General features: G+C 42.7%; 1 protein-coding gene across 1 annotated transcript; it reads right to left on the bottom strand.

Moving 5' to 3' along the window:
- Positions 1-3,799: 3,799 nt before the first annotated feature.
- Positions 3,800-7,282, bottom strand: CCNO (cyclin O). Its single transcript, XM_001380968.3, has 3 exons — positions 6,652-7,282; positions 5,866-6,051; positions 3,800-4,680 (listed from the first exon to the last, which is right to left on the bottom strand). Exons 1-3 carry the CDS (start codon positions 7,201-7,203, stop codon positions 4,135-4,137), a joined length of 1,284 nt encoding a protein of 427 aa, XP_001381005.1. The 5' UTR covers positions 7,204-7,282; the 3' UTR covers positions 3,800-4,134.
- Positions 7,283-17,616: the final 10,334 nt, after the last annotated feature.

Here is a 17,616-nt window from a genome sequence, read left to right as displayed (position 1 = left end):
ACCCCAGAGCCCATTGACTACTGGGTCAAAACAGTCCTGCCTCCTCCATCCTCCTGGATCATGGCTCCTTTCATCACTAGATGAACAAGTCACCTTTATCTTACCTGTCTCACTTTCTAAACCTGGGCAAGAGGCACATGAAGATAGAGAGAAAAACTTTGGCTGAGCCCGAGGGGCACTAACCTCGGAAATAATGAGTACTGGAATAGCACAGATAATGCAAATGAAACATTCACAATTACTCAAAACCTCATTTTAGGCGATTGTTTGCCAGCTGTATCAAACCACTATTTAATGTAGTAATTTTATAATTTTGAGTTTATTTTTTGCTTCTACCCACCCTTCTGAAAGTATGCAAAGAAATAGAGAAATAATCAAACTGTAGATGACAAGGATGAGTTGGATGGAAGAAACAAAGAATCTGAATGAATCTCAAGATGGATAAACAGGACAAAGAAGCACTGAACAAAGAAGGTACTAGATACAATTTCATGGTCGTTATTGGTGCAGAGTGGTTAGGAGAAGTTCCTTTGCATGGTTGCATGATTCTTCTCAGATACTGCTTGGAAAGCATCTGTTCCTATTCCTTTCTCTGTTGGGTTATTTTAGGAGAGGGTGTCTTTTACTAGAATGAAGATTGTAAAAGAGAGGGGCCACTGAAGAGGCTAGGGACCACCTGCAAACCCTGCAGTTAAGTCACTCTCTTTGGAAGTCAAGTTCACCACCAGTACAATGAGTGGACTGGATTAGATAATCCCTTCTGAGAGGCAGGAAACGATTAAACATAGTGATCATATAATTACATATTTAGAGCTGAAAGGAACTTCAGAGGTGGTTGAGTCCAAGCCCCTCATTTTACAAGGAGAGAGAAGTTAAGTGATTTGCCTATAATCATACAGCTACTATCAAAGGTAGGATTTATGACTTCTGTGTCACCAACACCTTTCCCAGGAAAGCTTCTGCTTTCTGAGTGTTTGGAGAAATAGCATAGGATCACAGATATAGATTAAGGAAGGAACCTTAAAGATCATCAAGACCTATTGCTGCCCACTTTACAGATGAGGAAAGTCAGGCACGAAGAGAAACCAAGTCCTCTGTGTCTATGCTTTAATTTTGGAGACTGGGTAAGGACAGACTTCAAGAGCAGTGGTTTTCTATATGAATGTGCATATTCCCAAATGCAACAGAATTACCATATATAAAAATTTTTTGAATGGCAAACTCTTTGAAAATTGGCAAGGGCTAAGAGCAGCCCACTACCAGAAATAATCATGTTTCTGTTTTCTTATATGTAAGATGGCTTAACAAGATTTAGAATGCAAACTTCTCAAATGGTTAGCACTATGTCTTGACTCCCATATAAATGAGATCATACATGTATTTATTTTAAATCTTAAATTGCTATGTTAAACTGTTATATGTTATACCTGTTGCTTTGTGGGCTCTCAACATTTTGTCCTACACTTAGCTCAGGAGAGTAAATATATGATTTATTTATGTTATTAGAAGATGAAGATGTGGAGTGGCAGCACTGTTTGGTATGAGAAAAACCTGTTTAAATTCTACCTATGGCTCTTACTAACTTTCTGACTTAACCTCAGCATTAAGGCAACTTTCTAGGACTTTTTCCTTTATGAATTCATAGATTTGTTGGCCCAGCTGAATTCAGGGATCCTTCCATAAAATAATTATCATTTATGTAGCACCTGTTATATGCCAGGTACTGTGTTAAGTGCTTTATAAATATTCCATTTGATCCTCAAAACAAATCTGGGAGGCATGAGCTATTATATGTGTGTTATATGAGTGTATCTAGAATATATTGCCTCTGAGGGCAGCTAGGTAGCTCAGTGGATAGAGCCCAACACCTATAGATAGGAAGTCCTAGGTTCAAATTTGACCTCAGACTTATCCTAGTTCTGTGACCCTAAGCAAGTCACTTAACTCCCATTGCCTAGCCTTTGCAGCTCTTCTGTCTTGGAACCAGTACAGAGTATTCATTCTAAAACAGAAGGTAAAGGTGTTTTGTCTTGTTTTTTAAAAAGAATAGATTGTCTTCAATAAGGCAGTCTTATTCACTGGATAAGTCCATTATTTGTAGCATACCATAATCACCCACAGGAAAAAAAGATTTTATTTTCCTTATGATGTCAGTTCTAAAAATAATTCAACCTCTTTTGCATCTAGTTTTTCATGTATAAAATATTTTGCAAATCTTAAAATTCTAAAGAGTTATGAGTCATTATGTAGACAAGAAGTTTGATCTCCACTAGAAATATTAACTATTATTATACAAAGAAAACTTTAAGTTCTAAAAACACCAATATTAGGCATGAGGGAAGAGAATCTTGACAGCAAAGGTGGCTCAAGCACATAGTAGATGTCTCCTGGAAGCTGAAGGTTGGGGAGTAGAGACCCTTTTTTAAGGTCTAGTTTCTCAGTACTTTTCCTCTAGGATATTCTTCTTCAAAGTAGGGCCATGCCACAACAGGGTTTCCATTTACTTCCACACCTATTCTTTGCACATATCTTCTCAGAAGTGGCCTGGGCTCTGGTTGCTTGTCCACTCATCAGTTGGATCTGTTGCAATGGAAAGAGTAAAGTAATTGGAGCCGAAGACTCTGGGATCTAATCCTAACTCCCCCAATACTCCCTATGTGTACTGCTCTGGGCCTCAATTTCCCTTTATGTAAAATGAGAGGGTTATACTCGACTAGGGCTGGACTTTAAGTCCCCTTTCAAGCTATATCTTTGATGTGTTTTATCAAGTGTCATCAGGAGGACTCCTTCTACTACACTACTACTAGCCAGGCCTCCTGGAATTATCTCTCTATTAACACCATAAATCCTGATGCTCCTGTGATTCTTCATCCCTGGGGCTTCTCCCCTGGACTCCAAAACTTAGTTCTTTCAGTCTCAAGGGCCCCAGTGCCTCTGACTCTTTACACCCTAAATTCCAAGAAACTACAGATCAGACATGAACAAACGATTTTTTAATCCCATTAGACCAGAGCTGTCATTTTGCCTTCATAGCTCCTTGTCTTTTCTCCTTTCCTTCAGAGTTTCTGGAAAAGTGAAGATGGTGGGGAGGAAGGGGAATCTGAAGAGCGGTTGGCTAAGACCCTACCCCTCCTGCCCGCCCTCCACCCTCCCTCCCCTCCCCAGTCCCCACACTCGTTTAAGAAACTAGGTACAAATGGCAGAGATTTGTTTTTAAAAATTATTCCAGGCTCAGGGAAACGTTAGAACAGACAAAAACCTGGACATAAGAGCCCAGGAAAGCATCTTTAAACAGTATGATAGCTTTGAGAGAGGAGGAGCGTGGAATGATTAGGAAATTCCCCAACCCCTAACCCCCCCCCCCCCCGAGATTTGGCACTCCACCCTCCCCGACCCCCATCCCCACCACAATAAAATTTCTAATAAATGATCGTCTAGCTGGTGTTTGGGGCTTTTGTCTTTCCTTGGGACACTTCGACTTCCTGGGTCTTCGAGCCCCTTTGCCTCTGCGCGACCACTCTCCCCTTCCTGGTCTTTACGTGTAGTCTTTCTTCCTTTAAATGGAAACTCTGAGAGGACTCGTTTTTGTATCTACTGTACACAGTTCCTCCCAGTCCTTTCAAGTCACTCGCCTGCAACTTTGCTAAATTTAAGAAAGCTCTTCTTTGGGCGGGTCGAGAGCAGCGGGCCTTAGACAGTACTTCCCAAATGATTCCTTTCATTCCCCTCATTTCCCACCATAGCGGACGCAAATCCCCAGAAAATATTACGCAGAGAAACAGCAGCCGGAGAAAACCGGTTAGCTCGGGAATCGACATTTATTGGGTAGAGGAACTACTTGTTTTCCTAGCGACTCTTAATTGTCCTCTGGGTAAAATAAATAAACAGGGAGATACGATTGCCGATTGCCTTTACATCGATCTGCCAGTGCAAATGAGACCTAATGCGCAGGACCGCAAAGGTCTGCTCTACGTAAGCTAAACGAGTCCTGCTTCGTTAGTCACCCAAACAAAAGGCTGGAGGAGACAATCACGCAGACTCTATAAATTGGAGCCTTAAGCCAATACTGCTCTTTTCTGAGGTATAAAGAGAAAGAAATCCAGTCACACTGTGCATGCGTGACGCTAAGCATCGCTACTGCTCGACTTTTCTGGAGGAGGGAGGAGAGCCGGAAGCCGTGGGTGGGCTTGCTAGTTTTAACTCTATCTCAGGAAATGGGCATTTCTCTGAGAGGTGCGGGGGCAAGATGTGGGGCAAAGCATCTCTATTCAAAGACACCAGTAGCTGCAGCTTCACCAGGCAGTCCTGTAGCTCTGCTGCAGGGTAATTGTTTATGCGCAGGTCCAGAAGTTCTCGGAGTTTGAGTATGTGGTCCGCCAGCCCCAGACAGCAGAAGGCCAGGAGGGAAGGGGTGTACCTGGTGAAGGCGTAATCAGCCAGGCTCAGCTGCGCCATCCCCTTGGCCAAGGCATGGGCATCGGCAGCGTCACTGAGCTCTGCCTCCCCGGAAGCCACCCGCTCTTGGGTGAAATGCTCCAAGAAGAAGGCGATAGTGGGAGCCTCGAGGCTGAAGTGTAGCTTGTACAGCACAATACACTCCAGGTTGCAGAGCTGCTGGCGGGTGAAGGCATTCCCGCACAGGGACAAGAGCTGCTTCACTCGAGGTGGATGCACCTCTACCTAAGTAAAAACACACGACAAACACACTCAATAGGAGAGCACGATCGGGAATTCCCACTTCAAGATCGGGATCTATAGTTCTGCAAAGGAGAGGGATATCGCAGCCCTCCACAACTTGGCTCAGGGCAGCAAGGTGGCTCAATGGAGTGGGTGCTGGGCCTGGAGTCAGGAAGACAACTTTGCAGATTCAAATTGATTCAGACAGTAGCTGTGTCCTGGGCAAGACACTTAATCCTGTTGCCTGAGTTTCTTCATTTGTGAAATGAACTAGAGGAGGCGGCAAACCGTTCCAGTACCTTCGCCAAGAAAACTGGAAATTGGGGGTCACAGAGAATCCTATGATGAAAAAACTTAACCCACACCCCCTCCCTGTGGCCAATCAAGTAATGAACCTCTTAGACCTGGTTAGGCTGCAGTGACAGTCACGCTAAAAGCCTTCCTGCTTGGTAAGACCATAGCTTAGGGACCAGAGGGGATATGTGAGGTTACCTAACATCAATCCACCAGCATGCGTTAAATTCCAGCTAAGTGCTGGGACTGTGTTGGAGAAACATTACAAAAGTGAGGAAGGTTCTGTCCTCGAGGAGTTTACATTCTAACTACTTCCTTAAATACCCCAAGGTAAGCTTAGCTTTGAGAGAGAGAATGGATTGGACCTGCTAGAGTACAGCACTAGTCCTAGAAATTAGTGCAGTACAAGTTCCAGATACTGGGGGGGGGGGGGGGGGGTAGGGGTAGAGGGGAGAGAGGAGAGATGGAAAGAGAAATTGCTCAAGATAGGAAGAATCAGGGGGCAGCTAAATGGTTCAGCGGATTGGGAGGAGCTGGGTTCAAATCTACCTCAGATACGTCCTAGCTGCTTGACCCTGGACAAATCACTTAATCCCCATTGCCTAGCCCTTACCTCTCTTCTGCCTTGGAAACAACACACAGTATTGATCCTAGAACCACAGGGCCTCCCATATCTGCACATTTCCTCCTCTTTCCAGGCTACTTTCAAACTAAACAAACTAACTAACTAAACTAAACAAACAAACAAAAAATAACAGAAGCTTTCTTTCTGCCCTAGTAATAACTCTGAGAGAAAGGCAAGGGCAAGGCAAGCAGAGTTAAGTGATTTGCCCAGGGTCACAGAGCTGGGGAGTAATTGCTTGTCTCCTGGAGTTCAGAGGGGTGGGTAGGTACCTGCTTGCAAGCGATGAGCAGTGAGGTGACTCCCAGAAGCTGGAAGCAGTCCGCAGCCACTGGGGTGGTGGTGAGGAAGCGGTCTAGGATGTTCACTGCCAGGCACAGCGACTCGAAGGTGAAGCCGAATTGCCGGTGCACAGGGATCAACCAGCTGAGCAGTTTACAACGGGATTCTGCAGTCACCTGTTGGGAAGCAGATCGCAGAAATTGTTCAAAGGGCCCGAGAACAGCTTGGGGAGAGCCAGTAGGGGCTGCCTTTCCTTCTGCCGCCGCGAGGTACCAGGAAAAACCCAATGAGTTTCAAGTACCAAATCACGGCGGCTAAATCACAACTCTAGATGAGTGTTCCAGAAACAGAAAGACTGGAAAGAAAGATATGGGAAAAGACAGAGAGAGAGACGGATGGAGAACAAAGATGTCTAACCTCCTTCATCCGACATCTGTCTCCTCAGCTTGAGCAATACCTTCTCGGTTAGAGTGCAGACAGAAAGAGGGACGGGGTGGGGGTTGGGGGTTCGAAAAATGAGATGCGCCTGGGCAAACTGGGGGGTATCAAGCAGTTGCCAGCTCGGTGAGAAGAAAAGAGACCAAAGGAGGAGCAGAAACTGCCCAGGAAGGGAGGAGATGAAAAAAGTGAGGAGAGGAGAGGAGAGAAGAAGCCCGCAGGTCCAGAGAAGAGAAAGGGAAAATGCACAGCAGAAGACAGAGAGAGGGAGAGAGAAGCACAGACAGAAAGAGTGCGCCCACGGTGGAGGGACTGGAAACGAATAGAGGATTCCTCACTTGGGGTTGTTGCGCCAAGGACTCGCGTGGATGGAACTGGCTCTCCAGCCCCTTGCGGAAGGCGTAGCAGCTCTGTCCGTAATCGAGAAAGATCTGCAGGTCCAGTGGGCTGCTCAGCAGTCCCGAGTAGGCAGGCTCTCTGCAGCGCCTGTCTCGGGGGGCTGGGCTGTGGATGTCATTCGATCCAGAGCCGTAGAAAGAGCGGGACCCGGAGCAGGGGTCAGAGCCAGAGCTGGAGTCCGAGCCGGAGCCGGAGTCCGAGCCGGAGCCAGAGCCAGAGCCGGGGGATTCGAACAGATCGCACACGCCCGAGTCGCCGGAGAAGGGACGCGGGAGCCTACGCGGGAGCCGGCGGAGCTGCAGAGGCTGCTGCCTCTGGTACCGTGGGCTTTTGCGCTTCTTCACTGGGGCACGAGGGTTTTCGCTGCTGATGGGAGGCTCACGGCTATCCGTGGGGCTTTTGAGACTCGAGGAGACTTGGAAGCCTAATCCAAAGGGGACCATAGTTCCAGTAGCTTTCGCTCGGGGACTCAGCCTAAACAAGAACCGCATGCGCGTGCGCGCGTGCCAGAAGCTCTGACTTCGGCGGACGCAGGACTAAGTAGCTGTCCTGCCTTCTTCTCACTCCCACTCTGGCTCTCCTTTCTCACTGGCTGAGCTCCGAGCGCGGCACAAGAGCCGGGCTTTCGCGGTTAAAGAACCGCTCCAGGGATTGAGCAGTTGGCAGCGGCGCAAACACCGCCACTGAGGCCCGGGAAGAGAATACTGCTAGGGGATGGGGGATGGGGGGCGGGCAGAGTAGCACTTCAGCCTGCGGGGTGAGCATCCTTGCGTTACCTCAGCAACGAGAGAGTGGAGTTGAGGTGCGGGTACCTAACCTGGTTTTGGCGCAGAACCTCACCTTTAAGGAGTGAAAGGGCCAACATCTAGATACCGCCATTCAGGGTGTAGGGTACAAGAAAGCTCAGGTCGACTTCAGTTATGTGATGGGACCTGCTCACCTGAAGGAAAAACACCTTTTATTCTACCTTGGTCAAATGTTTACGCGGGCGAGCATCTTCTGATTTAGCACCTTCTACGTGAGGATTATGATTGAACATTGTAATATTCTAACTTGGACTCCAGTTGGAAGCCACTCGTTTGATGTCTTGTCACCCTATTAATGATTTTTACTCAAGAAAACACCCAGTAATTTCATTAGATATAAACGAATAAAGCTCTTCTCTACCTGGTCCCATTTTATAGGAAGAATGAACATTACCCTACTCGTATTTTTAGACCTTTTTTTTTTTAATTGTATGTAGGACCAAAATGTCTTCTCACACTTTCCTTCTACAATCCAGCCATACTGACTGTTCCTCAGCCAAGTTGTTTATCTTTAGTCTCCTTACTTTTGTACTGATTGTTGTCTCTTTTCTCGTGCCAATAATGCTTGCACTCCTTATTTTGCATCTTCATTTCCTGGTTTGCTACTAGCCGAGTGACCTTAGAGCAAGTTACATCTCTGTATACTAGGCAACTGCTTAAAACCGTGGGGGTAGCTGGGTGGCTCAGTGGATTGAGAGCCAGTCCCAGAGACATGAGGTTCTGGGTTCAAATTTGACCCCAGATACTTCCTGGTTGTGTGATCCTGGGCAAGTCACTTGAATCCCATTGCCTAGCCCTTACCACTCTTCTGCCTTAGAACCAATATTGATTCTAAGGAGGAAGGTAAGGGTTTAATAATAATTTAAAAAAAACATATTTGGCAGAAAAGGTCATGAGTTACATGGACAGAAAAAGTCTACTTGAAAGGTACCAATGAAACTACAAGCTCAGTTTCTTCAATCTATGATCTGCAAATTTGATATGTAAACAACCATCTGACTTTATTGAAATCATTGATAAAAATATAATGACAGGACAAGACCAAGCACAGATCCCCAAGATACTCCATCAGTAGGGCCCTGTACCTGCAGGAATTCCTTCTTTGCTGCCATGGGCAGACCTTCCAGCATTTAGGTTAACTGCTGGGAAAGGAAATGTAAAGTGAAACCTCACTTAAGATGAAGGAGGAAGAAGGGGAAAGGGAATACTATATGTATATTTATCTATCTAAAAATCATTGTCCAATAGATAGATTGTCAAAGAAAAGGAATAGTTCTCAGAAAAAATTGCAAACTATCCATGACCAAATAAAAGTCAGCTCCAAATCACTACTAGCAAGAGAAAACAAATTAAAACAACTCCAAGCTTTTGTCTCTTACCTTCCAAATTGGCAAAAAAAAAAAGTTAGGTTATGGTCAGTGGTGGAAGGGTTGTGGAAAAACTGGCAAAAGTAATTCAGAATTATGCAAAAAAAAGTTACTACGATGTCTATACCCTCTGAGTCAGAGATTCCATGAGTAGGCTTATACTCCAAGAAAGCCATTGATAAGAAGACCAAAATATTTATCATAATACTTTTTGTGATATCAAAGAATTGGAAAAAAGTAGATGCCTATTGATTAAGGAATGGGTAAATAAATTGTGGTACATGAATGTAATGGAATATTACTGTCCCGTAAGAAATTATGAAAATGCTAAATACAAAGAATCATAAAAAGATTTGCATGAAGTGAGGCAGTGTAAAGGAAGCAGATTCAAGAAAATTATATACCCTATGACAACAACAATAGAAATGGAAAGAAGAAACACAAAACAATCCAAAGTGAATTGTGCAAAATTACAAAGAACAAATATAGTTCTAAAGAAACAAGAACCTTTCTTTGTGGGGGGCGGTCCACAGCTCTGATTCATTGGTACACATTTTCAGACTTTTTAAACATACTAATCAGTTTAGCTGATTTTTTTCTCTTGAAAGATCTTATTTATTATATGTGATGACTCTCTGGAAGGGACTAAAAGGAAGATTACTTGGAAATTTTAGTGATGTAAAAAACAAAAAAAATGAATAAATGTTATCTTTAATAAAAAAAGAAAAAGTAGATATCTCATTTCAAGACTTTCTCCATAGCAGTTCTGATAATCTCAGGTCAGCATGAGTAATTAAATGGGAATTTTTGAACACATGAAGGCCAGCAGACAACACAAAAAGTTTAGAAATTCTTTTTTTTTTTACTTAACATTCACCTACAAATAGCCTACAATCAAATACTTAATTCAGATTTTAAAATAAGATACTGTAAGCACCCCATAAAAGAAAATGAAACAATTCAGAATTCTTTTCTGGTGGGAAGGGAGGACCAAAATTTTATGGGGTTTTTCCAGATTGTGAAGCACTTCTCCTCTAAGAAATGGAATGTAGAAGGGAGACCTTTGGGGAAATCTCATTTCCATTTCCATTCAAGTTTTCATTGAACTTGATGGATGTAGTTCTATCCTCACTTGATGAGGTTATTAATCCCATTTCTTGAGAGTAAACGATCAAATTCTCAAATGTGGTTTCAATGCCAGAACCAAAGTATAATCCTGATCATGTCCTCCCCAAACTTTTTTTTAATCTTTCCATTCTGCCTTGTTATCAATTCTAAGACAGAAGAATGGCAAAGCCTAGGCAGTTGAGTTGAAGTGACTTGCCCAAGGTCACACAGCTAAGAAGTATCTGAGGTCAGATTTCATCCCAGGTCCTTCCAACTCCAGACCTGAAGCTCTATCTACAGTCCCATTGAATTTCAATTTTCAAATCATGTGTTGCCATATGATGTACTTACAAGCTTCAATCATTGAGTTTTTGGAGGAAATATCAGCTAGGAATGGTGTTTCTACTAGTGCTGGGCTGCCTGTTATTAAGGCAAATCAAGTAATTGAGAGCGTAGTGAATAGTTCACTTATTTTTAAGATGTCTTGTTCATTATTTAAGCTGGGAATCATGGAACCAGAGCAGAGGAATCATATTGTTTTGAAGAAAGTGTGAGTGAAACTATGGAGGAAGGTTAGGTGTGGCTGGTTCAATCCAATTGTGACTATTATAAGGTCTAGTTGGCTGGATGTTGAGAATGCTATAATTTTTTTATGTTGTTTTGTGTAATAGTACCCAGAGCCATAAATAGTGTTGTGATGGTGCCTAGGCAGAATGTGATTGTTGGAATTTGTGATTGTTTTCTGTTGTAGAATGGAATTGAATTGGTAGGAAAATAAATACCTGCTGTAACCATATGGCTTGAATGAAGTAGGGCTGATCCTGGGATTGGTCCTTCTATGACTGAAAGTAATTGTAGGTGGAGGCCAAGTAGGGCTGATTTTTCCATGGTGGCCATACTTAGTCCTAATAGGACTAGCGTCCTTAGGTTAGTAGTAAAAGTGTGTTGAAAGTCTCTCTGGTTTCTCAAGATTTCCCTGCTAGGTTGGCAGCATCCTCCAGCCCAGAATTCTTTCTCCAAGGTCACTGTGGTCACTGTGGAGTTCTAGCGTTGTACCACCTCTTAGAACTTTAATTTTCCTTTATCACATATCCTTCATTCAAAACCCTTTAGTAGAGTCCCTGTTGAATACAATTCAAACCTATTCCTCTAGTGTTCAAGCCTGACCATGACATAAATGATGACTGGAACTATGTTGAATTAAAATTCTGCCTTTGTCACTTAAGTGACTTTGAAGTCACTTAGCTTGTTTGGCTTATAATTTCTTCAGCATAAATTAGGAAATGGTATTAGCCAGCCTCTAAGATCCTCAAGAGTCATGTATCTAGGGGGCAGCTGGGTAGCTCAGTGGATTGAGAACCAGCCCTAGAGATGGGAGGTCCTAGGTTCAAATCTGACCTCAGACACTTCCCAGCTGTGTGACCCTGGGCAAGTCACTTGACCCTCATTGCCTAGTCCTTACCACTCTTCTGCCTTGGAGCCGATACACTGTATTGACTCTAAGACCGAAGGTAAGGGTTTAAAAAAAAAAAAGAGTCATGTATCTATAATTATATTATATAATTATTTAATTTAATTATTATATAATATGATAAATTATATTATTATATATAATGATATATGATAATAATTTAATAATTATATAATAATAATATAAGTTATAATCCTATACTAACTCCCTTTAATTTTTCTATGCTCCAGTTAAACTACACTATTGGCGATCCCCTGGACATACCCCTTTATCTCTGTGTCTTGCACCTGAAGCCTGGAACATCCTTTCTAAGCTTCCTTCTCCTTTAATGTGTTAGCTTTGCTTCAACTCAACACACATTTAAGTGTCTATCTTGTGGCAAGTCCTTTGCCAGACAATGGGAATATTGAGATAAAGAATAAACCTTGCCCTCAAGGAACTTACATTCTAATGGGATAGGGTTGGGTGAAGTGGATGAGTATCAGCAGTGACACAAGCACAGTGAAAAAGGATACAATTTCTACAAAGTGTTTTTTTTGGAGGAGAGCCTTACAGGGGGATAGGAACAAGGAGGGGCTCCTCATCGGAGGTAACTCTTGCATAGAACCTTGATCTCTCTGTACTTTTCCCAATCTCCTCCTTCCTAGTTAAGAACATTCTCAAATTTGGTCCATTACTGAAAGATGATCCCAATAAACTAATTCCTTTTGTTCCTGAGTCAACAAACTGTCTTCTTGCTATAAATACTGGAGTAAAAAAGCATTTCTTAAGGGCTTACTATGTGCTAAGCACAGTTCATGGAGAAAATCAAGATCAGCAAACATAGAAATGCAAGTGACTTCCTTAGATCACTGAGCAGTCCTGAAATAGATCCTCCTCTTTTGGATCTTTCTTTTGTTCCACAATTCACCTTGACTGTCACTCCCTGAAGACCAGGTACTTTGCTTTTCATCTTTCTCCTTCTGGAGGGGATCTGGGATGTTTAATGTCTCACTGACTCCAACCCATACTAGCAGTGTTTCCAATGTTCCAGGTGCTTGCATCTCAACTCCAGTTAACTACTTCACTTTCAGAAATATTTTCCTCAAAGGTATCAACATAATCTTAAAACCGAGGGGGTGGGTTGGTCAGAGAAGGAGTGTAATTCCATACACTCCCTCCCTCCATTCCATCTCTTTCTCTGGGAATGGGAGAAGAATTAGGTTCACAGTTTTGTTTTGTTTTTTAAACCCTTACCTTCTGTCTTAGAATTAATATTGTGCATTGTTTCCAAGGCAGGAGAGTGATAAAGGCTAGGCAAAAGGGGGTTAAGTGACTTATCCAGGATCACACAGCTTGGAAGTGTCTGAGGTGATATCTGAACACAGGACCTCCTGCCTGGCTCTCAATCCACTGAGCCACCTAGTTGCCCCCAGGTTCGTAGTTTTGCTCAGTTCATACATAACACAGTCCCACTGAGTTTCAAGTCCAAAGTCCTCCCTAGTTTGTTTCTCTCGATTTCCCTGGTAGACTGACAGCAACTTCTAGCCCCAAATCCTGCCTCCAAAGTCAACTGGTCCATTCTGGTCCACTCCATCACTGACACCAGATGACATCAATGCTCCAAATCCATTTCTTAGGGTTTCAGGGCCTAGAAAAAGTGAGAGAAGATGACTCCATCCTTCCTTTCATCCCTCTCAATTCACGGTGCCTATGTGGTGGGTGAACACTGTTACCTCCCTTTGGATGCAGTGAGGAAGAGAAAATAAGATAATCCTGGCCTCAGTTTTAAAGTTTCAGGCTGTTCTGGCTACAAGTCAATGAAAAAGGCTTTTCTCATCCAAGTAGCACAAGAATACAGAATACTTTCTCTCAGATAGAAGTCTCTCGGGTTTCCCATGGAGGTGTCCAATCTTAGGAGCTTTGGGCATGTATCAAAGCACTAGTTAGCTACAACGAGCCCTTGCTTCAGGGACAACTAAGGGATTTGCCTACTTCAATGAAGTAGGACCAGAAAGGTAAAAGTATTTTGTTTTAAAAAAAAAGTGAACCTGGAAGTTAAAGCAAAGCAGTTTGGAAATACTGAAACTGGAAAATAAAGACAAAAGATATCACAGAAAATAGTTAGAGGCTGGGGAAAGGGAAGGACAATATAAAGGGATAACTGATAGAGCATAACCAGAAAAGAAGTTTGCACACTGACAGCAAGGAGATTTTGAAGAAAAACTTCAAATTAGAGTAGGTTTGAATTCTACTGAGAGGAACTTTTTTCTGGCTTCTTTCAAACTAGGAAATCAAAAGGAAATTATTAGAAAGTTATTGAAGGGACTTCCAGGGGTGGAGCCAAGATGGTGGAGTAGAAACTGGGGAACTTCGAGCCACTAGGAGAAACTTCTCCAATTAACCATAAAATAATGCTACAAAATGAATATTGGGATGAAAGAACCAACAGGAGGCAGAGCAAAGCAACTTTCTTGCAGAGAACAACTTGGAAGGTAGGCAGAGAGCATCTAGTTCACGGGGGTGAGAGGGGAACATAGCCTGCAGGAGGCCACATGAAAGAGTACCAATACAAGCTTTCAGCAAGCACTCCCTCCCCACATCTGCTGTTTCAGATTCTGAACTTGGACCCAAACCACTGTGGAAACCAGGAGTGCCTGTCTAAGCCAAAAGCCCTGCAAACCTACTCCTATCTCTTAAAGTTCCATGCTCTAGCCCAAGCCTTCAGTGAGGCCTCAAGTCCTAGCACAGGGCAGTCCATGTCCCTGGCTGGTGTAAGCCCAGAGGGAAGCTCTGAGCCCCTGCCCCAGCCCAAACAAGGCAGTCTTCAAGGTGCCAAGCTGATCAGAGCTAAAAAAAAGAATATAAGGAAGGAGAGATCCACCAGATGTGGATAGTGATAGATCTAAAAAACCGAATATAATGGGGAAACCCACAGATGCAGATAGTGGCAGATCCACTCAGGGATCCTGCTGCGATCAGGGTCCAGCCTCACTCACAACTCCAGGGTTCCTGACAGGTGGCAAACGATCAGTCAAAATAAATAAAATAAAATAAATAACAAACAGAAGACAGCTTAATCATAACGGCCATGGGACTGCTTTGCCTCTCAGCTGCTCCGACATTCCCAGGTTTGGGATTTATTTTTATACCCATTTTCTTGGCATGCAGGTATACAAAATCAAAAAGAGATAACTGGAAAAGTGATACATTAACTTTTAACAAATCACTTGATTAACATTTTATATTTTTGTATTATGTTTACAGACAGAATATGAGATAAATGACTTCGTCACAGGTGGCTTACTAGGGAGTTTGAGTTACTGATTTGTGTAATTGAGGCATATTGAAGCTTAGTGTACCTGTACGTATTGTATGGGCCTCTATGGTTGATTTGTGTGCTGGCTTCATGAGAAAGTTTTGGGCTTGGCCTGTAGCTGTGGTTTTGCTGGGAATTATGTACCTAAGTAAAAGTTAACCCATGATAGTCTTTTGGGATTGGTTTTGAGGTCTGATCTTTTGGTGATGTTTTGGAGAATAAGGGTGAATGTGTTTTGCTCTTGCATTATTTCTTTTGAGACTAGGGGGAATAATCATGTCAATTCATAGTTAAGGGGCATTGATGAAAGAAGTCATGTAAAGGGGATAGAGTAGGCAGTCACATCTCGCCAAGGACCACTCTGTGGTCTCCCCAGCTACCATGAATGACTCTGTCAAGGCGTCATGGACTGATGACCCCCAGCAGGATCCCCCTGAACCCAAGTGTATTCTAACCTCCAGTTAGTGACAGTGAAACTGAATCACTTTCTCTCACTGGGCCAGTTGCACAAACACCTTGGAGATAATTGATATAAAAAAAGTATCTCTTTTATTTTAAGAGGGGATACAAACTAAGGATCAGAACAAGAACCCCTAACTCTAAGGGATCTGACTCATTTCCCACAATTCTCTATGCCCCTTGCAAGAGGGAGTCTTTGGATCTTCCAACTAACTTAACAGCTCCCTATTTTCTATCTAGGTGTCCCCAAAACTGACTAAGCTAACTATCTATGACCCTCAGTGGTTAGTTATATTTATTCCCCAAAAGCTGTCTCCAAAAACCTTTATGAATGAACTCTAACTACCCCAGGGGGTCTGGTCCCTAGGTAAAACCTCAAAGCTGATCTGGCAGGATTTTTTTTTAGATAAAACCTTCTGAAAAGCACAGCAGGTATGATCAGATCCTTTTCTAGATCTTTCCCAGTTAAATAAAGTACCTCCAAAGATGAATTAGGGGTATACTCCTTCTCCACAGTCAGGTTGAGGTAGAAGAGCTCTGATTAGCCCTCCTTTCCTCCATCATTCCTGGACAGAAAGCTCTTTATCTCCAATAGGAAGTCACTACTCTAGCAGTTGTCACTTCCAAACTGTCCCTCTGCTGCCTTCTGCAGCGTAAATCCTTTCCCTTGAGTCCCTAGTCTGTGCCTTAAAGACAGCCTTTCCACTTCTCTTAAATCTTATCCTATTTTTATCCTTTTCCCATTACAGAATCCAAGGGGAGGCGCAGAGCACCACCTAGCTGTAATGAGAGCCTGAACCCCAGAACAAGGCAGTCTGCTGCTCATCTGGCTTGTGGAAGCCTAGAGGAAGCTCTTACCTGAGCTCAAGTAGAAGTTACAAGCCACAGGGCAAGGCAGCCCACAGTGTGTCTGACCTGAGCAAGCCTAGAGTGAGACCAAAAGCCACTGTCCAAACCTGAGGCTAGACTCTGAGCCCCAGCACAGGGTAGCTACAGTGCTCTGAGCTCTGCATGCCATCAGCAGTTCCAGGTGGTGACTGAATCGACATCGAGAGATGGCTTTCAGAGCTCCCATCCCAAAGACCATCATTTCACTTTGGAAGAACTGAAACTTGCAGAAACCTAGAAAGAGAGCTAAGGGCAGCATCAAGGAAAAACTAAAATTCAAGAGAATGCCCTCTTTATCCTGAGAACAGACCTCACCTTTAAGATAAAAGTGAGAGTCAAGGAAAAGGCTGCAGAAATGAGCAACCATAAAAAAATACCTAACCATAGAAAGTTTTTATGGAGACAAAGAGCAAGGCACAGACACAGAAGGGGAAGGTGAAAGCAAAGCAAATGCAAAATTTCTTTTTTCTTTTTTTTTTAAACCCTTACCTTCTGTGTTGGAGTCAATACTGTGTATTGGCTCCAAGGCAGAAGAGTGGTCAGGGCTAGGCAATGGGGGTCAAGTGACTTGCCCAGGGTCACACAGCTGGGAAGTGTCTGAGGCCAGATTTGAGCAAAATTTCAAAGAAAAATATGAATCAGTCTCAGGCTCTGGAAAAACTCAGAAAGCATTTCAAAAATCAATTAAGAGAGGCAGAGGAAAAATGGGGAAAAGAAAGGAAAGCGCAGCAAGAAGAAAATAATAGCAGAACTGGCCAAATGGAAAAGAACATTTAAAAGCTCATAAAAGAAAACTGTTTTTTTTTTATTAGAATTGGGCAACTAGAAAGTTATTGAAGGAATTAGGAAGTATTAAAGAGATGTGTTTGAGGATGTTTGATAGAATTCCTCAAAGAAGAACATATATACTAAATATTAGAAATTCCTGAGGGAAAACAAAAGCTAACAAATAAAGACACTTTACCAATTGACCAAGTGTGAATGAAAATCAAATCAGAGCCTGGAGGTTTTACCAGAAAATGAGACAAATAAAACCTAGTTACTACAGATAGCCTCAAACAGGAACCTGAAGGGAAGTATTAATTAATTAAATCTTTATTTTATCTTTATCAAATCTGAGATGACTTGTTTTCAAAGATAGAAAAGGGTTTAGAAATGATGACATGAACTTTCTACTCATCTTAATTAGTGCCAATTTTAGCACTGCTATTTACCTAACAGTGGCCTAGCAGTTAAGTATTTGAACTTTCTTAAACTCCATTTTTCCATATTACATACACCTTAGAGTGTTTTAAAATGAAAGCAAGTAAATAAGACTATTTTCAAAAACTGTTTCCCCAAGCTAAACCAATCATCAACCTTAAAAAAATCAACTACCAAAGTAATTATAATAAAGGGTTTCTAATTCAGGTCAGAAAGACTGCAATCTGGGTTCCCCTATAGTACCATGCACCATAGTACTTGGATTTCCCAATGAGAAATGGAGAAAGGGAATTAAATTGTCTTTT

The sequence above is a fragment of the Monodelphis domestica genome, chromosome 3 (genome assembly GCF_027887165.1).
Source record: "Monodelphis domestica isolate mMonDom1 chromosome 3, mMonDom1.pri, whole genome shotgun sequence".
NCBI lineage: Eukaryota > Metazoa > Chordata > Mammalia > Didelphimorphia > Didelphidae > Monodelphis > Monodelphis domestica.
The sequence above is the reverse complement of the archived record's forward strand: the minus strand, read 5'-3'. Positions and strand labels throughout refer to the sequence as shown.